This window comes from Aethina tumida, chromosome 1 (genome assembly GCF_024364675.1).
Source record: "Aethina tumida isolate Nest 87 chromosome 1, icAetTumi1.1, whole genome shotgun sequence".
Classification (NCBI taxonomy): Eukaryota; Metazoa; Arthropoda; class Insecta; order Coleoptera; family Nitidulidae; genus Aethina; species Aethina tumida.
This window is the reverse complement of record NC_065435.1, coordinates 44863794-44887069: the sequence shown is the minus strand read 5'-3', so window position 1 is coordinate 44887069 and position 23276 is coordinate 44863794. Positions and strand designations below refer to the sequence as shown.

Here is a 23276-nt window from a genome sequence, read left to right as displayed (position 1 = left end):
ACTCCCTTTTTTTCATTTCACCTTGACTCCCAAACGGACCGGCCGCATAAACTAGGATCGAATGTATTCAATTACCCATAATCAATTAACACGTTGTCTGCGGTTTAGAATGCCGACTGTTCCAGGGTTTTATTGGGCCCGCAAGTAGGGAACTTTTCACCAGGCCGTGATGTCACAACGTCGGCCGTGATTGTCTTTAATTGAACTATCTAAAATAATGTATCTGGCGTTAATTAAAAAGACAGTTAATTATAAGCGGAGTGATTGGCTTCATGAATTTGTAATGGTGCCAATATGAGTGTGTAAACAAAAAATCCGCATGTTTGTTGAATCTGCATTTTAAAATAAACGTTTGTGTATGAGACGCCGCAATTTACATTTCTATTTAGCCTTAATAGATTTAATTTAAATTAATTACGAATAAAGAAACTTGTACTAGGAAAACAACTATTAAGATATCTCGATAGTTTTAACTCGCATCCAATGGGCATCCGTTAGTTTTTGCCCGGTCTGTTGGCGATTGCTGGCTTTTTTTTTTCGTCGGCTATTTACATTTCTCGATTTTGCAACGAATAATGACGTCAATTATACACTTTAATTTGCCATTATTGGCCGTCCCGATAGTCGAAGGAACGAGCTGGGGAGCTTTTCTAAAACGAAATTAAAATATCGTTCGTGTGGTGTTCTTTTTATGGACGTGGAAAAAATATGGGCTTATTACTCCACTTGAAAATTAATTGCTTGTAATTAAGTACAATGGCGCTGCAACATTTATATGACCAATAAGACATAAACTATTTACATAATACTAATTACTTTTTCATCCTTCCCCAACCAATAATCTGTAATGGTCTTCGTTGTAGGTCTCCAAAGCCTTTGTGGTTGCGATTAAATTGTTGGATTCGAATGTTGGCGCTTTACATATAGATTGTGTTCCATATCTTCGACTCTATTAAACGTCGACCCGACCAACGGGACAATCGCCGATACAAAAGAAGAACTAATGTGGACCAATCAATAACTTGGTTATGTGGATAACATAATCGACAATTAACCACAATTGCTCTTAGCTCGTTTTCAAGTGTGATGTACAACATTATCTAAATATCACGTTAATTATACACATTTACTTTATCATGTTGTATTATATTAATTACGTTTTGTTTGTTTTGGAATTGAAGTGACAATTTGCCACCATATCAATAACGCAGGCGAGATATATTAATACATTAAACAAATTAAATGGCATCGCACAATTTATCATTTCGTTCAAGCTAAATTAGCATCAATAAATCGTCTTTAACCCAGATGGATTTCGTACGGTTGTGTGTGTGTGTGTGTGGGTGAAATTATTTTTATGATGTTATCGCATCCGACTGTCGCCTTTTATTTACATTTCACCAAAATCCATTATCTTAAAAGTCGCCATAATCAGCCCGCTAAGAGGATAAATTATAATTGAAGCCGATCGATTTCGTAACGTTAATATTAATTGCCGAATTATTGCAAAAACAAAATCACGTAAACAAACTATTACTGTTGATGATTTCAAATATTTTGCGAAAACTAACGGAGTGAGAGGGGGGGGGGGGGCGTTTTGAGCGGAACCAGTTCTCTTCGATTAGATGTTTATTATAAATAAATACAATATGGCCGGGCCCGTTTTTATGTCCGGCATTTTTTCCCGTGACGATAACGTTCGTTTGTGGCCGCTGAGGCAATGAAAGAAAAATCTTGGCATTCCTCTCCTAACCGGAGACATCTCTATGTGTACTTCATATTTATGAGATTGATAGAATTCTAATAGCTTTGTCCAGGCCAAGCGCTGCTTTTTTTTTCCTCGCATCGCACATTGATTAACCACTCAATAATGATATGGCGATTAAAATGTTTCTGCACGCGGAAAGAAAAGTCCCCGAAAAAAAAAAACACACACACACACACACGTCCATTGTTTATCGTAGGGGCGGTGTGGGTGGTTGTTGGAGGGTCACTTTTCGCGTTTAATTTCCCGTGGCGCGGCGTACGGGATTAGGACGCGTGGGCGAGGCGTCTCTTTTCATTCCGACGCTGGCTGGAAACCTTTCTCGAATCCCATTGGCGCTAACGCTCCCTCAGACCTGCATCTGCTGTCGATTCTATTCGTAAATCAAAATTGCGACGCGATTCCACCCTTTATTGCCGCTTGCTGACCCGCCGTCTCGCGTACGGGGCTGTCGCAAGCCGTTTAGCCGGGATGCGATGAATAATTAGGCTTGGGGGGCACATTGGCTCGGTGCGTTTGTGCCTTATCGCGTTTTTGTTTCTTGTCGATAGGTTTGGCGACTGGTAAATATTTGCTTGAGAGTCGGATAGCATTCGGGTAAACACCCGGGCGGGTGCCGGGACAAAGTGTAAAATAGAACGCGGCACTTGACGTAAGTTACAAACCTTGCAAATAATCCAAAAATTTTAAATAAACTTATTTGATGTAAAGCAGGCCAGTTCGCATTCTATTTACACGACGTTCTAGGTGAACTTAAAGCCCAATCTATTTTCGATCGAACAGTTTACAGAATCATTGTGTACGCTGAAAGTTCTTATAGTAACAAATATGTGCGGGTCGTGTGTTGTGAGCCACGGCCATTTTTACGACCTCAGCCATCGTTTGCCGTACGGCAATTGTAACAGTCCGAAAGTGGCCGGCCATCTGAGTCCGGCCAGATATGAAAATATAAAGACGGTGGTGCGCGTGACAGCCGGGAAAGTGGGCAAAGTCGACATGATTTATGTAACAATGTTATATTGCTAAGTGTGGTTATATTCTTTGATTTAGCGGTAATGATTCATCACAATTTGCGCGTGTGACAGTGTGCTCGTGGCTCGGGCATCGTTAATTGGTGCCGACCGCGGCATTTAATTAATTGCCGGACATGTTTTTGAGCGCGATCCGTAATTGACCGGCACCACAGCAAGGCAAGAGTCGTGGCCAACTCCAAATGTGCACCGACCTACGACAACACCGCCACGTCTAGCACGTAAATCAAGGAGGCCCGCTGGTGACCGACCTCGCGAAGCGACACATATATCGCAGTCGGCTCAGCGCCCATAATTCAAATTTTATGTCCGAACTACCGTTTTTCGCCCGGTTCCTCTCGTTCCGTCGTTGAAAGTGAAGTTATTTTTTTTTTTTTTTTTGGTTCACGTTTATTTATTTATTTCGTAAACGACCGCCGCCGTACTATTCCCAACAGATGATCCATTTAGATTACGCGGATCCAGTTCAACAGACGCAAAACAAGACAACAAGAGACGGGACTGTCGCATACGATCGTGAAATAAAATGTTTGTAGTCTTGACATCAGCTGATGACTGGTCTCCAATGTCACATGTCTTTTCCGATCATATTTTTCGAATGTGTTGAGTGCCACGAAACTTCGTTTCGACGCTGCCTCCGCTTGAGTGTGGGAAATATTTTCTCGTATTACCAATCAAACTTGTTATTGAATGGGAAGTTTTTATTTTATTGTATAAAATTCAGTTGTTAAATTATTTTATATACCACAAAATTATGGAGTTCCCAAGTTGAATCTTTCCTCATATTCCCAATCATATTGGTCACTGACAAAGTAAATGTTTACTGTATTCTTTATAATTTAACAGTTAGTTTAATTAATGTATATGAACATAAATATACAAAGGAGTAAGTACTGACAAAATTCTGGAGTTGCCATTTGGATGTTCCCAATTGAATATGAGATATCTTTCCTTATATTCCCAATCAGATTTTCCACTGACAAAGGACACATTTACTGTATTCCTTATAATTTCACAGTTATACAGTGTACAAGAACATAAATCTACAAAGGAGTAACTACTGACAAAATTCTGGAGTTTACATTGTGATGTTCCCAGTTGAATATGAGATACCTTTTCCTTATATTCCCAATCAGATTGGCCACAGACAAAGGAAATGTTTACTGTACTCTTTATAATTTAGCAGCTAGTTTAATTAATTTATATGAATATAAATGTATAAAGGAGTAACAACTGACAAAATTCTGGAGTTGCCATTTTGATGTTCCCAACTGAAAATGAGATATCTTTCCTTATATTCCCAATCAGATTGGCCACAGGCAAAGGAAATGTTTGAAGTATTCTTTATAATTTAGCAGTCAGCTTAATTAATTTATATGAACATAAATGTACAAAGGAGTAACTACTGACAAAATTCTGGAGTTTACATTTTAATGTTTCCAGTTGAATAAGAGATATCTTTCCTTATATTCCCAATCACATTGGCCACTGACAAAGGAAATGTTTACTGTTTTCTTAGTTTAGTTAATTTATATGGACATGAATATACAAAGGAGTAACTACTGACAAAATTTTGGAGTTTACATTTTGATGTTCTCTGTTGAATATGAGATATCTTTCCTTATATTCCCAGTCAGATTGGTCACTGACAAAGGAAATGTTTACTGTATTCTTTATAATTCCCAGTTAAATATTACCATAAATCTTTTCTCCAATTCCCAATATAAGAAATTAGTTTTAATCGTATAAAATCTAGTGGTTAGTTTAATTGATGTATACACATATAAATGTACAAAGAAATCCCAACTGACAAAATCCCAGAGTCGGTATTTTGATACTGCCGTCGATCACAATTAAATTAATTAGCCACACATTATATCAGCATTATCTTGTAGTTAAATCTCAGGTCAGTGTACTAGCTTGGCGTATAATTTTCCTAGACATGCCTCTACAAATAGTCCATTTTTAATTTGTAAAAGATCCCCATTTGATATCGCCGGTTGTTTTTCACTACGGAATCGTAATTAGGTGGCGTCACAGACCGTCCGGTCCGCATTTCAATTGTTTCACAATGATCCGCGCCGGTAAATTTGATCGCGATGGCCATTTAGAAGATTGCAGGCAAGATGGCGAAACCGGGATGAAGTACAGCGTCGCGACGGCATCCGATGCGCCGACGCCGTCGGCGAATCTATTTCAGAGATGGCCCTCCTCTCAATTTTGATGGACATCGTAAGGACCGCGCCCTCGTTTCCGGCAACAAATCGCATCTTTATCGCTACCCCGCGACCGGACTAATACAAAAGGAGAGAGCGCCGCAAGGAGGTTTACGGCGTCCTTTATTGATATTAAAACGCATGGAACGGGCACGACATCGGCTTGACGCCCCGATAAATGAACACACGTGACGGGACGGACACCCGATAATCGGGCTGGTCATGGAGCCATAAAGTTGAACCGTCAGAAATTTGATACGATTCCTCTTCTTACATCACATTGGGGCGACGATTTTGTTTGGGATTTTTGGCGCCCGCGTCCGACGCGAATAGTTTATTCGTCAATTAAAATTCGAAATGATGAAAGGGAGTGGTATTAATAACAACAAGTAATCGAACATTTAAACGCCATAAAACGTCCATTTCGCAAACGATATGTCCAATAAAAATACGATCAGTTCACGCGGTAATGGGTCGTATAATTCGATAAGTTGCAAATTTTATTGAAAAGAACGCGTATAACAAATCCATAAAAAAAAATAATAATAATAAAACACCATGCGTGAATGATGTGTCGGCGAACGGAGATTCCGTTTTCGGGAGGCGTGCAGTAAAAATCAGCTGATTGCCGGGGCACCGGGACGGGGCATATAATAAAAACATTTTTTCGGGGTCGGTCGCCGTAATGGTCCCGCATAAAGTGACGTTTCGGAGACAGGGCACTGGCGGCATGACACTGCCGGAACCGACAGTTTGATGGCAAAAAGACCACACGGTAGAAAATCAATAGCCCTCTACGTCATAGGCAGAACATCGCGCGCCGAGGCCGGGCCTTGTAATGTATTTTTCTCTTTTCAAAAGCGACCCCGTGAAATATTGCCGTGCCACTGCGAAGACACCGCGCTCAATTTGGGGTTGGTACACAAAACGGCGGCACCGAAATTATTTCGGTGCGGCCGCGCTCTCATCGCACCCACGATCGATGTCGTTCACCCAAACTAATCGCCTTTATTGGTTACTCCGAATGGTAATATTCCTTACGTTTTTATTTGTATTTCTGTGAAGGTAATAATGGTCCTTGGTTACCTTTTCTTTATTTACTTTGTACTAACGATATTATCGATACCAATATCTCTAATTTATTGAGGTATATATCAAATAATGTGGGATTTCACTCCTTTTAATGAAATACATTCAAAAACGTTTGTTTTCTTAACTTAAAACTTAAATAAAACTTCGTAACTTTATAAAATTAAATTAAATCATATTTATTCAATTTGTTTTACAATATACTTATATATTTATAATAACATTTTTATTAAATAATAACGAAAGTCTTTATATGTCCAATAAATTTCAAGTCGATAGTTATCGATAGTAATAAGTGATTGATATCGACAATACCATCAACAGTATGAGATCTATCTAGAGACTTAAAATACAAAATATTTTTATTAAATTAGAGGGAAAATTGAAGGAGGAATAATCAAAAATTATATTTGACCAATAAATTGCAATTCATTCAAAACTATCGATAGTTATCGATAGTAATAAGTGATCGATATCGACTCTATCAGATCTATTTAGAGACTTAAACAGAAAACATTTTATTAAATATTAAGAAAAACTGAAGGAGGAAAAATTATATTTGTCCAATATACCCCAAAAGTAATTGTAAACTATCGATAACATCGATGGTACTCACCCATGTTTTTATTCATAATTTTATGCAGGCAATGGTACGATGGATGAACGAACGAATAGACGAATGCAAAACGAATAAACGAATAAACAGAAGACGAGAAATAAGAAAACAATAACAAGGCCTCCGGAATTAGCAGAAACAATTAAATTTAATAAGACGTTAGAACCTATCCATGTTGGTGATTGTTTCTGCGTAAGGTGAAAAAAGGCGTTTGGACGTGCTCTCGTTATTTAATTCAATTAGCGGAACACTGTTATAAATATGTTTATAGAGTTATCCCTGTATAGATATTGGAATATCTTCTTCGACATATATGTTTTGTCAGTCGTCTGGTCGGAATATGTAATAATGGCGGCACGGTTTGTGACCGGCATGGTTTGCATTGCAAGCGCGTTTTGCTGTTACCTCACCAACTTCACCTGTAATTAGTAGTCGCTAAAAAGCTGACAACACTTTATAAGTTGTCAGCCGACCCTGGAACGCGTTTCTATCTCTCGACGGACTCGATGGTATGATATTTCGTCTTTTTGCCCCATTCGCCATATTGGACGCGGTGCCTTTTTTTTTTCTTTGTTCCATCTACCACTGCCGTTCGTTTATCGCTAATGAGGAGGAACTATTGCCAATAAAAAGGCCATTATTTTTCCATGTTTTCCAAGTTGTAGCATGGGTTCGAGTCGGAACGTGCAAGCATCCCTCGGGTACATTTGCATGCTTCACATTCTCTTGTTTACACTTTTTTTTTTTAGTTGATTATTGAACAAGCCAATGTTTATTCCAGCAAAAATGAACCGGACTGTTTTCGAAGCTGTAACTTTCGTTCGACTTTAAAAGGCAAAATTTTGTTTAAAATAGGTTACTGAATTAATTCTCTTGACGACTGTAAGCCCTGTAAGGTAGTGATCCGGTACTATCGATGGTAATGCTAAAAGTAATTGCTCTACTAATAAATAAAAGTAATTCAATTCATGATGTTCACAAACTATCGATGATAGACCAAAATATACTTTACTTAGTTTCCAATAATTTTATGTTATAGACAGTAATTATTATTAGATGACTGAGTCAAATATTGGATATGTACTGCATTTTAAAGGAACATGCTCAACATGTTTAATTAATATTCAAAGAGTTGATGGTGACAAAACATATATAACATCGATGGTACTCATCGATAGTATCAGACCATTACCCTAAGCCGGTTTCCGGTTAGGCTGAGCACAATTCGTCGGATAACAAATGAAAATTTCATGCCCAGACGATCTTTAAACAAAGTTAATTGGCCCCATAAAATAATTAAACGAGTAAGTATTGCGAAAATAACGTCGAAACGGGGACCACCCTCCCCCGCCGACGACATTTTGCGCACCACGGCCCGAGGGTGCGGACTGTAAAAATATTTATTAGAGCAACGCGGCTGGTGGTTATGACTTGGGGGGGTCCGTGTCATTGTTTTGGGAGTGCATTAAAATCTGTTTAGAGACAGCGCTCGCATTAGGGGAGGCCGACGTCGGTCCCTTAGGATGCGGTTAACAGGTGTATTGCATGTTCGAACCTACATACACACAACTTTATCATTCGCGTTCTCCGCAACCGGATAATATACACAAAATTGTTTTTCCCGTATTGACATTCACAACGCGATTAAACTATTAACTCGGCTCGAATTATTAATTAGGAGTGTTGCCGGGGCAACCACAAATTCCCCGATTACGTGAGACAAACAAGTCATAAGCGATCCATAAAACGTATATCCTAACTTGCGGCTAAACGTTTTGTTTTGTCGCCGTTTGCCCTAGATAAGGACGGGGGATGTGCTGCAGACACTCGCATAAGTGGATGAAGCTCATTTGTACCGACGTCCACTGTTTATATGCGAAGCCCGATCTTAATTTCCATTGTGCCCCCATAAATTTAATTGCATTGATAGAACAAGGTGCTTACTTCGCTGTAATTACAGTAAATTACTTAATCGGTGCACAAACAAAAATGGCGACAGAATCATAAATTTGGCGATAAACCTTGTAAGCTCCAATGAAGATAAGGATGTAAAAATAATTGTGTGGTTTCGACATGTAATTGTTTGCTAATACCTTGGTACATGCGCCATCTACACCGATTTCTTCACTAATTGTAAGGTAAATATCTGGTCGGTACGATAAAAAGTACTGCCGTACCGCGTTCCAACTTATCAGCTGCCATCTGTAACGTTCCGTTCGTTTCGAATTAAAATCCAAAGAGGCCCCGATTTTAATTTTCGGTCCTCACCCCTTTCGACGTAATTAAATTTAATTGGAAAGTATTTTCCGGGGCATTCACCGAATTTTTTAACAGCAATCAATACGTTAAAACTCCCAACGTACCTTCCCCCATCCCGCCCGCAAGCAAAGCACGACCAACAATCAAACACCAAAAGTTTAAACAAAGGGCGTGGACTCCGATAATTAACCGATGTGACGGATGTTTGGATAACCCGCTGTTTAACTGTAACTACATAACCGAGTAACTGCAGTTGTAAAGTGGAAGTTCCCGGCGACCGCTCCCTTATCCATTTATTCAATATGCGACCCCGAACTCCTGGAACTTGGTCCGGAATTAAAAACAAAAAAATACCGAAATACTTTCCGAATTCATCCCTCGGAATTGAAAATCGCCGGGAAGTTTCCGCGTTATTTTTTTTTTTTTTTCTCTTGGCGGGACGGAAACACTCGCTTTAATATCAATCAAGTTAATGTTCTTCCCCTCCGTGCGATTTCCCTCCCATTTAACTGCGTACACGGGGTGCTCCGATTGTAAATTCGGTTTAATAATATTGTCGGTTTTTATGTCTTTGTTTCGGACGCGAACGATTTTTACTTTACTCAGTGCGTTCGATAATCTCGAAAGCTTTTTTATTGCCCATCGAAAGATGTCCATCGACGGTAATTGAACGTGCATAAACACATTCATAAATTTTTATAACGCCAAACAAATGCAGGAACTGAATTAAAACAATTAATACCATTAGGCACGATAATAACGAAGAAAAATTGCAACAATAAACTGTCAGTGTATTATTTAAATATTTATGCAAAATAAATATTTGTATTAATGCGGTTCAGTAAATATTAAGTAAACATTACCGGTTTTAAAAACACTCGGAAAGTAAAAGTTTATTTACATATTTTACTTTTAAATAATGCTTGTGTATATAATTGACATTTTATTATTTGTTTTCATTCATATCGCATTACCAATTAAGCTGGTTAAGTAGGTACATGGAAAAAATGTTTTATCGGTTTGTGCTAGATCTGAAAATTATACTGGTTCAGTATCGGCTTAATTAAATTGGAAATTGTAAAAAGCGAAATTTATTAGGACAAGAAAACCAGCAAGGCCCACAACTAATTCGACCGGAGATAATTGGTGCGACGCCTGAAAAAAAAAATATGTCAGCCAACTTTTCCTCAGGTCGTGCCGGCCCGAATTTACATGCACCGACCGGTAAAATAACGAAAATGATTGCGCTAGATTGAAAAATCGATACTATGGATATTTGGTATCACGCTTTTAGGAAATGACTTGCGATTTTAGTGGCACCTGGACGCTGCACAGCGCCCTCTACGCCTCTCTCTAATCGACGTCGTGTCAGCTGCACACCATTATATTAGATGAATACGCGTTTTATGACATGCGGTTGCATTAAAAGCACTCACACTAATTCACTAATTATAAAACACACCGACTATATCACTGAATGCATGCATAATTTGATCGCGTCATTAAAATCGTGTGTGTAATTCCCCGGTATTAAAAATTACACGGGGGGGCCAACGGAATAAAACAAAACAAAAAAACGCGGAATGATGGAAGAATGCGGCGGGTACGTGGATTTTAACTGTCGCGCTTTTGTTAATAGTGGAACATCGCATAATTTCATCTAATATAGGTGGCTTTTTATGGGACGGCCGTTTGTCAGCCGAATATCGTGCGTTTTTTTTTTAAAACGTCCACCACCATTATCCTTTATTATATATTTATTTACTGGCCCAGAACGTCAACAAGGACCGGCGGGGGTAGTGGTGATTTTCTGGCGGTACAAGGAATGTGAACGAAATTGATAATGATATTCCCATTTGGGTTAGTCCCATGTTTACATTAGCGAACTCCATAAATTACAATTGTATCAATACGTCGGTGTTTAATTGTGATAAACGCGTGGCTATCGCAAAGCGGCTACGTCGCCCTAACCAACCATATTAACATTCATTTACATGCAAATACATTCTCACACAAATGTACACGAAGGCTGTTGTCAGTCATTATTTTGTCAGATAATTGACATCGTGCATAATGGCGAAAAATTAAACATTGATCAATAAATGAATATGCCAAATCGACCGAAAATGTTAATGCGGATAATAACGTCCAGAACGAGGAAGGCTTAATGGGGAGATAATTGGAAAAATGGGAGTCTTATGAATAATAACGAGATTTAACAGGAAAGTTATTTCGGTCCTCCTATTTTTATGTGCCCCGTCCAATACACCGTCCTCTTTGTTTTTGTTATTTTCCCCGTCATCATTATTAGCAAATCAATTACCCCGTTTTTTTTTTTTTATGCCGGACGACCGACGACGGGCGTCTTGTCGTCCCGCACGCACGGCCGATGAGGAGGAGAAAATTGCGGCGCACAATTATTAAATGACGCCGAAAACGGATTTGCCCGTCCGTGGGTCAGGGGCGCCGCCGCCGCATCTCCCGGTTATTAATCTAGTTTTTGTGTGTGCGACACGTATGTATTGGTCTTCAGCGCACGTCACAGTTATACCGTCCCGATCCACCGCAAATAGATTACGTGATCCCATCTCCGTCATCTTTATGCATCGCACGTCCCGCTTTCGGTCCCAAGAATTGCAACGCGTTACCGTGCCGGTGGCGGGGCGGCGCGCCCTCGCGCCCTGGGACCCGGGGACGGCCGTCGATTCCGCCCGATGGACACACTAAATGGTCGGTCGCTAATCGAACATGTTACATCGTGCTCGCTACGTTTCCGCTCGCCTTGAAATAATTACGGTGCCCGGCCGATCGAGGGGGGTGAGCAAATTTGATTTCGGCGCAGTGTTCGTGTGTTATCGCAGGCACACGCATCGTTAACCGATTTTAAAACGCAATCTGTCAACATTCGATCCCCCGGGGGTGGTCGACTTTTCGGATATGCATTTTATTTTTTTCGGCTTCAATTAACGAAAATAATGGCACGTCGGAATTGTGGAACTAACACTGTCACTGTTCGTCTCATCGAATAAAAGTACTAACACGTTTCAAATTCAATCAACATTTATTTTCGTAAAAGAATAAGTTAAAACAAAGTCCTATCTGTCTAATTAGTAACTAATAAGTTGGGGGGTTCAGGCATTTTTGAGGAACTCATACCTGACACTGATGCTAGTGTTTCAGTAGTGAACGTAAGACATTTGCAACGGTCTGTTCTTCAAAATCCACTTACCCATGGCATCTGCAACAAAACAAAAACAACATTAGTAACGTCATCAAGAATTACAGGGGGAAAGACGAGTAAGCACTTGAAATGGTGACCCGCCGAGGTGCGTTGGTGAATGGATCTGTTGCACGGGCGGGCATAAATAAATTTTGGACGCAGATAGATAAAGTTACAAATTGTACGTCGGTAGAAAGCAATCAAATCGGTTCCTTGGCGTTGCGTGTTCCTCGGATATCGACTGGTGAGCTTCATTGCTGACTTTATTAGGGACACACCCATTTCTGCCACAACTCATTTATTTTTTGCACTGACCAGACGGTCCATTTAAAATTATGTTATCTGTACAAGGGGTTGTTTCTTAATTGCCAATCGAATAGGCAAACGACCTCCGGTTTAATTAAGGTTGCCAGGTACGTATTCAACGGGGCCTTTATCTGTCCGCGGAGTAGTGCAAAACAGTGTATAGGCTGGTGTCGTGTGTTGATATCATCTACCGCGCGCCACATTCCATCAAATTAAGATCATTCGAAATGGCAGTCAAATGCAAATGTTCTGGAATAATGTCGCATCAAAAAACCGGGATCCGTAATAGTATGTGTGGCTAATTTCACAGAAAATTTTATCGACTACGAACGACTGTCGCCCAAATCTTTTGCAATGCGTCACCCGCGTAATTTATGCACGGGAAATCTTTATGAGTGAGAAGCGAGAAGTTTGTTGTGAATCACTTTATTAAATATCAAATATCCTGCGGTTTTTTTTTCTAAAAAGGTAAATGGGTTGGTCACGAATTTCACTTGCATGATGGTGCTACGTGAAATTGAAATATGGCCATAATACATTCATGAGGATCGGAGTGAATTTATCGCACACCCCCGTAAAAAACGCCTAGAGGAGATACACGTTGCGAAAACTTCACTATTCATGGGCTGGTAGCTGTGATTGCTCCAACTACCGATACGTACAACGAAGATAATCGTTTCACAATCGACAGAAACATGATCCGATAAAAACAAATGCTCAAATATATCGACACCTTTACTCTTAACGATTAGTAAAGTTCACGGCATTGTTTTACAAGAAGATTACGTAAGCCCCAGTCCCGTTTGTTATTCCAATGTTATGAGTAACAACCCAATCAATTACCATATAAGATGAATCTACTTATGGTGTTACATTTTTTAAGAGCGCCCATTACCATTAATTAGTTATATATGCATTGGAATCGAAGTTAATGTGTAGAATTCTTATAATAGTCCCGAAACTGTATCGACCGCCGTAATAGAAACAAACACCATTAGTCTAAAAACTATAATTACCCGAAGTAACTTTAACATACAAATTTACTTAACATTTTTATTAGTATGGTAATGTATTCATATTCGTTAATAAGCACAGACTGGCCACGTCAATGTTCCAACGCGGAGCGGATTCTGAACTGTAGCCGGCCCCTTTCAAATCGCATTTTTCGAATGCCCGGTCCCATAAAGTGGTTGTACTGCGATTCCAGCGCGTCCAAAAAGTTCCAATCCGCCACATCCGCAAACACTGCAGCAGAGATTGTTGGAATGTCGGCTCGTATAAGGCCAGAAGGTTTGTTCTTCGACCAGTTCTTGAATGACGACAAAAAACGCGAATGTCTTCGTTTAAATTGGCCTCTTCATCCCTTTCGAACGGGACAAGTCATAATTATATATCACGCCTTAAAACAAATAATGTGTAAAGGAAAAACGAACAGGACGATGAAGAAATGATGGGTGAGTAATGGGACAGATATTAACGTTTTTGAGTCAAGGGTGTTTATACGTAAAATTCGATTTGTCGGGAATTCGGTGTTCGGTTTTAAGGCGAGTTGATGATTTAATTTGGGACTCATTAGCTCTTAATATCGCATAGCATTCTTTATTCTTTATTTCTTCATGCCGGTGTGTCTGTGTGTGTGTGTGTAGTTGTAGTTAATCGAGGCGTACGTGGAGACCAGGGGGGGGGGGGAAATCGCAGCAGTTTGTGTTTGAATTCAATTTCGGCATAAAGGCTTAGGAGGCGGTGGCATTTCCGTTAAAGCTTAATTATGGAAATTGCATAGTGCTGACTTTCTGGGATGTGGAAATTGTGGCGAAAAAAGCGCGTCTGAAGCGCCGTCATCGGAATTAATCTAGTCTATGCGATGTAATCAGGGCCATTATCACCCCGGGTATTTGGTTAAAAAAGCAATAGCCTCCCCACAATTACGTCGTAATGGGCCATCTTCTCTTCCTTGATCAACACATAACAATCGCAAACCCTCCCGGGCTGCATAATTCCGGGCACCGGCGTTATTAACCCCGGATTACGGGGCGAGTGGATGGACTTTAATTAACGTTCAGCACCTCCGAGGCGAGAAAGAGCGTTTGTCTCGGTCAGCTGGCGGGTTCTCGCGAGGTGCATGTCGCCGCCTCATAAAGCGCCTACCTATTGCCATCACACCCTGTCCAACCCTCGCTAAGTGCAGGGCCGGACACCAGCGACACGCAACCTCCAGTTATTTATGTTCCCAGACTGCCTTGTCGATATCTGGATTAACTCCACGGCTCTCTCTTTTTTAACCACAATTATCTAAACATACTTTGATTTTATATCCCATAAAACCACCAGTTAATGACACTAATTTTATCAATTCCTTTATCCATTCCGGACACGTACCTACGGTACGTACGTATCGATAATCTATAATAAAATATTATATTTATCGAACAATTTATTTACTGAAGAAAATTCGTGGGTGTCGAATAATGCATTATGGTACATTTATTGATTTATCGGGTTTATTACGCAGACGCCACGACTATTATGTGGCCGCATTAGATGAGAGTGCTTTTAGAGCTTAAAATATGGGAAAAGTTGTAAGTAAGTTTAATGCAGACTGATAGATTGGAAGCCGCGATCATTGAATCGAGAAGAGAAGAGTGGAGACCGCGAAGCACCCCACCCTCCGTGCCAAACAAACACTGTTTTCGTTTAGCCTGCCTCGCCGCGGTTTTACGAACTATAAAATTGTCGCGGCCCACAAAGAGATCAAACACGCCGTTATATATTTATCTAAGTTTTATGATTAATTTAAATAGGAGCTCCGTATTATTTCAGGTTGCTTCTTAAGAATGCTTTTCTTTGGTGGCGGGCGGTTTACGAGGCTTTTGTGTATTGGTCTCCGCAATGTCAACAATCCAGTCGTGTGATTTGCATCTGAGTGTGTGTGTATGTGTGTGTGGATAGAAAGAACAAAAGCTTCTGTCGGCTAGTCCATATAAGCCTTTAATTATAAAAAGAACGTATCACCCGATTGCAACAAAGAGCAGCGTTTAGCTGAAAAACGAGAACAAACAATTATAATGTATGATTTGCATGCGATCTAACGGGAACGGGGAACAAACAAAGCTTTCCACCATTATTTTTATTTTTTTTTTCTCATGCCGTTGTATAAAACTCATCAGGTCGGATTCAAGTGGCCCAGTGAGACTGACGACGCCGTTTGAGCCATTGGAGAGGTCATTCCGGAGCTATCTTATTGCTCTGCCCGTAAAAGACAAGATACGAGGCGCGGGATTTGCGGTTAAGGCCGAGTAACGACCGGGATATAAACTTTATAGCGCATTACACATTCGACACCAGTTACCTTAATAAAATAGTCCTCTTGTGCGCGAGCGGCTCATCACCCCCGGACCTTTTTGCCGTTCCGGACCGGGCGAGGCGCACAACTTCCGACTCAATCAAGACGACGCGACCGCGCCGCCGTCCGGGGTCGGTGCCGCATGCAAATTTGATTGGGTTTCGGTGTGGTCCACGAGGAAGCCGTCCGTCTGGCCTGTGGGCGGCTGAATTTTTTAAAAGCCCAGACAATAGCTGTCACAAGTTGCGAGGGTGCACCGGCACATCCGTTCCGTCCGTTTCGACAGTGGACGTCGCGGCGTCTCCGTCAAAATGAGAAATTGACGGCGGATAAAGGAGGAGGTGGCGTGCCATACATTTTTAATTACTGCGGGTGCGGCGGGCGAACGCGGCAGCGGCGGCGGCGGCGGCGGCGGAACGATTATGCAAATTCCGGTGTCAGCGCGCCCGCTCACCGACCGAAATCAAATTTTCCGTCCCATTGAATCTGAATGCGATTAAGAGGAAATCGCAATCGAGGCGCCGATTTTGATGCGGGTCCCGACGCCCCGCGCCGAAACTTTAAAAACCCCACGCACCGTGCACGGCCGCTGGAACGGCCGTAACTCAAAATTTCAGTCGGGACGGTGCAAATTTCATTTTGGGCGGGTAATTAATTCGTACTTGGGGAGGACGGCTTTTCGTAGGTGTCATAAAAAGCTAGTAACCAACGTTGAATCCCATAATTCATACTTGGGAAGCAAGGAAGAAGGTAGTTAAAAATCTCATATCATCCCAATAATCTTCATAACCCATCTTCTTGATCTTATCACTCGATATCAATCCAAAACAAATGCTAGTAAGATAGTTCCTGCCAATTTTGAGTGACTAACTGGGGTAATTTCCATCCAGATTAACTCGATTGATTAAAATTCTGCGGTCCATCATCCGGCTTCATGTCGGTTGTTTTTCGTGAAAGCAGAACGTAATATTTCAATTATGGCCCGAGTTGTTTCTTGTCTGTGCGTCCATGAAAGTTGCAGTGTTTCTATGGGAAACGGGATGGTATATATTTGTTATCGCAGCATCTCGGGGGAGGACTGATAAGAACAAATGACGCCGACGACATCGCCATCCCGATGGAAATGACTTCGGTTCCACCGCACTTACTTATTCATTTCACGAAACGAACTTTTAAATTGTGTAATTTAACGAACACACTCTTTTTTATTTTCTCCTGGTCGTTTCCACTGTATCTCTGTGGAAGCGGCACGGTGTTACATTTCATTTCGTCGCCGTTAAACAAAGCGCCGTGTCTCTCCCGACGAGGGGAATAAATCGGCAAGTTTAATTAAGATATTGGGCAGCGAGGAGATATTCTTTTGTTTCGGGACAACCCGAGAGCCATTCATCATGGACCCCGTGCACGCTATCGCTAATGAACATTTTAAAATTCGTTACTCCCAGATAAAGGACAAATTTATCGGGACTCCTCTTATTATATAGGAAAATGATACTGCCTTTCGGTAATGTTCCTTATCCAGCCATCTCGCTCTATTCGTTTTAACAACCTCTCCAACAAAACGCGATTTGCATGCTTCCGCAATCCACAATTTATAACAAATTTAATCTCCATTTTATAATAATTACGTTTTGCCGCATTTAATTTACCCCGAACCAAACAGTCCTTATCCCCTTGTTCTAAATGGAAACAATAAAACTCGGTGCCACCTGACCCACACGTCCCATCCTTGCTCCCGATTTGTAAGTGGTGTACGTAGTGCTTGTGGATCATGAGCCGAGGACACGTTACCTATAACTTACACACACACATACACACGAGTGCAGTGCGGTCGGTTTAGGGTTACGTGAACGATTTCGAGAGTCCTCTCGGTAAAAGGATAATTTGATCGACAGACGCCGAAACGAGGTGCTTCCGCCGTCAAGAACTCTCAGTGTCGAGCACTCTCGTGCTGTCATCCAATCGGTCACATGACACGCACCTTTCGCAAAAAAAAAGTCACAGCTCCCGCCCACCGTCTTTGTTAACTTGGAAACAGTTTGCTCGAAATTAAATCGTCCGTCGGGTGGCTGAGAATCAAAAGTCAAGGCTCGTCTCCCCCGTTAGTGATGTTCGAACGGACTGGCTGAACGTTATTTTCCATTACAACGGCGGCGTGACACCCGACAATGGGTGAGCAGCGCCCGTTTTGTAATCCCGATCGTTCCTGTGCGCGAAGAAAGGAAGAAAAAAATAAACCGGGGCCCGGCACCCTAAGTAATTTGAAATTCAAAGTATCAGACACATCAACATAACAACTAGCGCTCGGTGGCACACTGGCAACTTATCATTATGATAGTTTGCCACTTTAATAAATCGGATCTTCGTGTCTTTTGTCGTCTTCAGCGGGATCTGATAGGCGGAGGCGTCGTTTTCAAGTTTAATTAACCGTTGGTGACTGTGGACCTCCGCCGTCTTAAAGTCACTGATAACAACTACCACGCAGCGCCTCAAGGCGTTCGGCATTGCCTCGATGAATAGCTCGCGGTTCGACGCTCACTTCCTTCAGGATGCTCGGGGTTCATTCAAACTCACGACATTTGTATGTGCCCCCGTTATCGTGCCAGCATCTCCAAATGGCTTTTGTTTCGCCGCAGAACTTCGCCTCGGCTGCATGAATGCGACGTCTATTCCGTTTGTGTGACGGCGCAACGAGACGTCAAAAGTTGTGCTGCCGGTCGACACGACAAAGAATCAACTGACCCCCGGAAGGGACGCCGATGCGACGGCGAATTGCCTCGCACCCATGGCCCGTGTGTCGTTGTAAATCAGATGCAAACAAGTCTGTGGCAATTATTCTAATCGACCATTCAAACAGCACAATCGGCAAGACCAGTAGTTGGGCGATACGAAGGAGGAATAGTTTCGCCATGAATTGTGCGGTTAATTGAATGTCGGGGGAGCGGAAGATGAAATGATTTCGTCTGTCACGGATTATAATTTTTCTGGGCCATTTTTCTCCTCGCCACCAGTTTTTTTTTCGGTATAAATTCGGGAAGTAATAAATAAATGGACGGTCTCCATTTGTGCGTGATGGGCGAACATGTGTGGGGAAAGATCCCCGGGCCCTTTGTCTATCTCCATTTGGAATCTCCGCGGAGACATACAAACTGTCGGATTTGTGCAGTTTTGATTGAGATATATCGGGTGATGGGCCGTACGGACGGCGGGGGGTGAACGTTCGGGACTGCATTGTTTCGGATTTTTGCGCGACGGTCAGGACGCACGCACCCTTGCCTCGACGACGGTAATGACACATTTCGTATTCCGGTCCGCGGCAGTTTGGCTTGACCAACGGCAAATTGGATGGGTGCTCGATGAAGTGGCGCATTACTTCGAGCAGGGACGGATAAATCTTGGGCTGGCGGGATATATTATTAAAAACCTAGGGCATAACGCAACTTTGTACGTATTTCGATAAATGGATGCGGGGGCTTATTCAATTCCCAGAAGTTATTCCCATTTTTCCGTGTACGGCAATAAATTTTAAATGTAGCCTGTTATGATAATATGCTATATGTCCTCCTGCGTGCATTCCAACTATCCCATTAAAAATTCACGTACAGAGTGACTTCCGCACTATTCACCCCCTTGTTTGTTTACGGGAGGCTTAAAAAATCACTTTAGAGTGCGCCTGTGGAATATGGGAGGTGAAAATTATTTATTCATATACGTGATCATAAACCGGAGCGTGTGTGTGTGTGTGTGTATGATATGTGTGCTTTTGAAGCATTTTGCGAAAGAGGGGTGAGAGCCGGCGTTGAATGTGTTTACGTTCGAATTTCCTAGGAGCATTCGGGGCCACATGGGTCTATTAAGTCGAAACACAAACACACGCACACAGGCACATGTGGCGCAGCTCTAGAGCACAGTGTTCCCATCAAACGCGGCCCAAAAGAAACCGACTTGAATCTTTTATAAACGCAAGTAGTTACGGCCTGCGCCGCAAAACCGCAGGGATAGTTATGAAACCACTTGCGGTCACAATAAATCAAACAATACACAAACTATTTAGCCGGTGTTTATTTGTAGTTCGTGAAATATTTACAGCTGAGAGTTCGGGGGATGTTAGGCAAGACGGCGGTTGTGTGTAATCGAGGACCTTATCGAACCGCCGTTTAAAAATATACTCACGCAATCTGCAACATGCCTACAAGACTGGGAAATCCAGACCGATTAAATTACTTATCATTTTACAAACCGTATTATACACACGAAACGATAAAAAAAAGACCCTAATCGGGCCCATCTACATACATATTCATCTCGTGCCGGTCAACGGGGAACACTTCGTTGAGTTTTCAACGTTCCACGAAGGAAATTCGTACCGAAGCCACGAAATTTACAATAAAATTTCGTATTTATGCGTGCACACGATCTAATTAACGCCCACCATTAGTTATGATCACGTTAAAACAATGTTTTTTCTTCGAGGAAACAATAAAGATGCAACAATTTTCTTTCGACACGTTCGTTCTGTCGGGCCCGCATACAATTATGCCGGAGTACAGGTGAACGATTAAAGTGAGGCATTTAGAAAAATGTTTATAATCTAATTCGAGCCAGTATGATGTTAATACACTGTCATCGATATATGGCGCTTTTTCAGTTGAATTGGCTTACACCACTAATTTGTTTGATGTTTTATACTGTAATTTTTTTATTGAAATTTAATTGATGGTTGGCTTTGATGTGGGCAAGTGTATTATTTCACTTTCGTTCAGTACATTCAGTGTACATTAAAAGTGCATTAGTTTTGGAGGCGAATCTATGGTGAATAATTTTTCGGAACCGCAGGTGCCACCGGACGATGGGGAAATCAGCGGATTTTAATTTATATACGTATATCTGTGAGGGAAGATTAATAAAACAGCATGGCCGGCGTGGAACGGAGTTAAGCGAGAGAAGAAACGATTATTACGTCGTGAAGGTAATGTGAACCGTGTAAAATTAATGTAAATTTTGAAATACGTTCGTGCATTATAAAGAATGCAGTGGCCATAAAGGGATAGTGTAAGAATGGCGTGAACTGGTGCTAATGTATAAAATAAAATCGAGCTTATTGTTCTGGGATGCAATTGTGGCTTTGAAAGTGCGCCATATAAAATCGCATGGGAGACTAATAATAATTCTGGGGGCGTGCAAGACACTGGCTGGTTATAATACACAAACAATTATAATGTAGCATGAATAGAGTGTACCGCGATGACATATAAATTACGAAAACTACTCGGCATTGTGGTAAAAGGTAATTTTAAAATTGTAAAGCTTAGACGAGAATAATAGCGGAGCATGTTTCGCGGTTGCACGGCATGTCGTTTGTTTAATTCGAATAGGATCTCCGGTTTGCTTTGTCGGAGGGATTATTTCGGAGCGGAACTTGCGGAAATATCGGGACAAAAGTTGACGAGGCGGAAAGAACGAGAGCCGAATGGAGGTCTTGGAAAACGGGCGCCGAAGCGTGTGCACGCCGAATATTTCGGCGGCGGGAAAGAGACGACGCCTCCACGCCATTACGGCATTATAAACCGGAGAAAAAAAGAACACCTCAATTTCAATTATTACGTCTTATCTTCCGCTCAGGTGGAAGTTCACCCTTCGTGGCGGTTTCGCCCCCGCCTCTCGCGCCACCCCGCCGTAATTGCAATTATCATCGGTCTCGACGTAAACACATCGCCGACGATAACGTTGAGGTTTTATTATCGCGGGTCCTGATCGTACGCCAATATTGATCTTCGGATCGGTTCGTTATTGTTGTTAAAAACAATTCCGCGGGAATGTTTCTTCGGCGATGGTGTTTATCGGAGCGAGTCGTTGCCTTGAGTCAGAGCCAAGAGTGATAAAGAAACAAAATTAAACATCGAGATCATATCGGGGCGTTCTTATATACGCTTGAACTTTGATATTTTTATTTCCATCGGCGGTGGCAAACTCGTTTTGTGCGGGGGTGAATGTGGGGTTTATCTGGAAATCGGCGGCCCGACCCTCCCCCGTCTCACGCTAATGGAAGTTGTTTAAATAGAAGCAGCCGCATCCTTCTTCGTTTCTGACTACGTTAATGGCCTAAGAAACGAGAATGGAAACAACTTTCATTATGAGCTACGCGGGAAAACGGCCTCGCCGCCCCCCGACGGGGTTCCGACGATTACGAATCCACCTTTTGCAACCATTAAATAGACGGGCGGCAAAGGGTTACTTTTCTATCGTTGCATGATGGATGATATGTGAACGAGCTTCGGTCTCGGGCTGTTTTATGGTAACGAGACTGGGATAGACGACGACACGATTGAGTACAACCGTTTATATTTGCGAATAATGTTATTTGAGATTGATTGGGAGGCTTAAGTGTATTGGCTTTGGCAGAGTGACCTCAAGGAACTCGTAAACATGTCGTTTGCGTTTTTCGTGTTTGGTGAAATGCGATATGTGCAGGATGATTTCGTGGGTGGCACAAATAAACAAGCCAACCCCGGTTGACAATAAGTGGTAAAAAAAGCGCGGGCCGATGCATTTAAACGAAAGTGTGTCGTCGAGAGTACATCATATTTAAACGAGTGGATGAATTACGACGGTCTGGGCTGTCGCACATGATTCATAATAACTTTTTCGCTAACCGGCCGTAAACGTTGAACGGGTTGAAGTGTATGCGCCGTAAAGCGAACTACGGCCGCGCTCACGTGGCCACGCTCGTAAACTTTCATTAGTCGACACTGAATTAAACTAATGTCACCACAATGTGTAATTGTGTACAACACGGGACAACACATCTGTATGCCATAATGCAACTCCAATATTCAAATATATCTGACGCACAAATCTCAATTTATTGCAGCCGCATTAATGCGCGTCATCGCATGATCATAACTAATGCCACTTTTTCATATCAAACATCATTGCTCACAAAACTTAACCATAGATCTCTATCATCCCGGTGCCCCGACACATTCTACCGCTTCATGTTTTATCAAATGCAATTAATAGAAACAGGATAAATACGACTGAAAAACAACTGCACATGCAAACCTACCCCCAATATGCCACACAGATATTTCCATTCCAATTTTTGAATTGTTATTGCGTCTACTCTAGGGCCTGCAAAATGTACATGGCACGCATATTTCCTCTTTCAAATTTGCATTGTCCGTTTTGTATATCAGACTGATTAATTTAAACACGTTCCCGATTACATGGCACAACCAGTTCCCCGTCATTTGATGAGGAACTTCATCAATTTGTTACTATGGAGGGCAACCTCTTCCTTACAAATTGATGAGGAACTACTCGACGCATCTAGATACCGCCAGAATTTACATTCCGATTTTTGAATTGTTATTGCATCTACTCCGGAGCCAGCACACACATATTATCTTAATCAAATTAGCATTGTCCAAC

At 41.7% G+C, this 23276-nt stretch overlaps 1 protein-coding gene across 2 annotated transcripts in view; it reads right to left on the bottom strand.

Annotated features, from left to right (window-relative positions):
* Positions 1-12009: 12009 nt before the first annotated feature.
* Positions 12010-23276, bottom strand: part of LOC109609161 (homeobox protein homothorax) — a 58758-nt gene continuing 47491 nt past the window's right edge. The window contains exon 8 of one of the 2 annotated variants that reach the window (XM_049967695.1): positions 12010-12214. In XM_049967695.1, coding sequence (XP_049823652.1) covers positions 12153-12214 — 62 coding nt within the window. In that variant the 3' untranslated portion in view covers positions 12010-12152. The remainder of the gene's footprint in view (positions 12215-23276) is intronic. The other variant, XM_049967693.1, reaches the window with a different exon arrangement.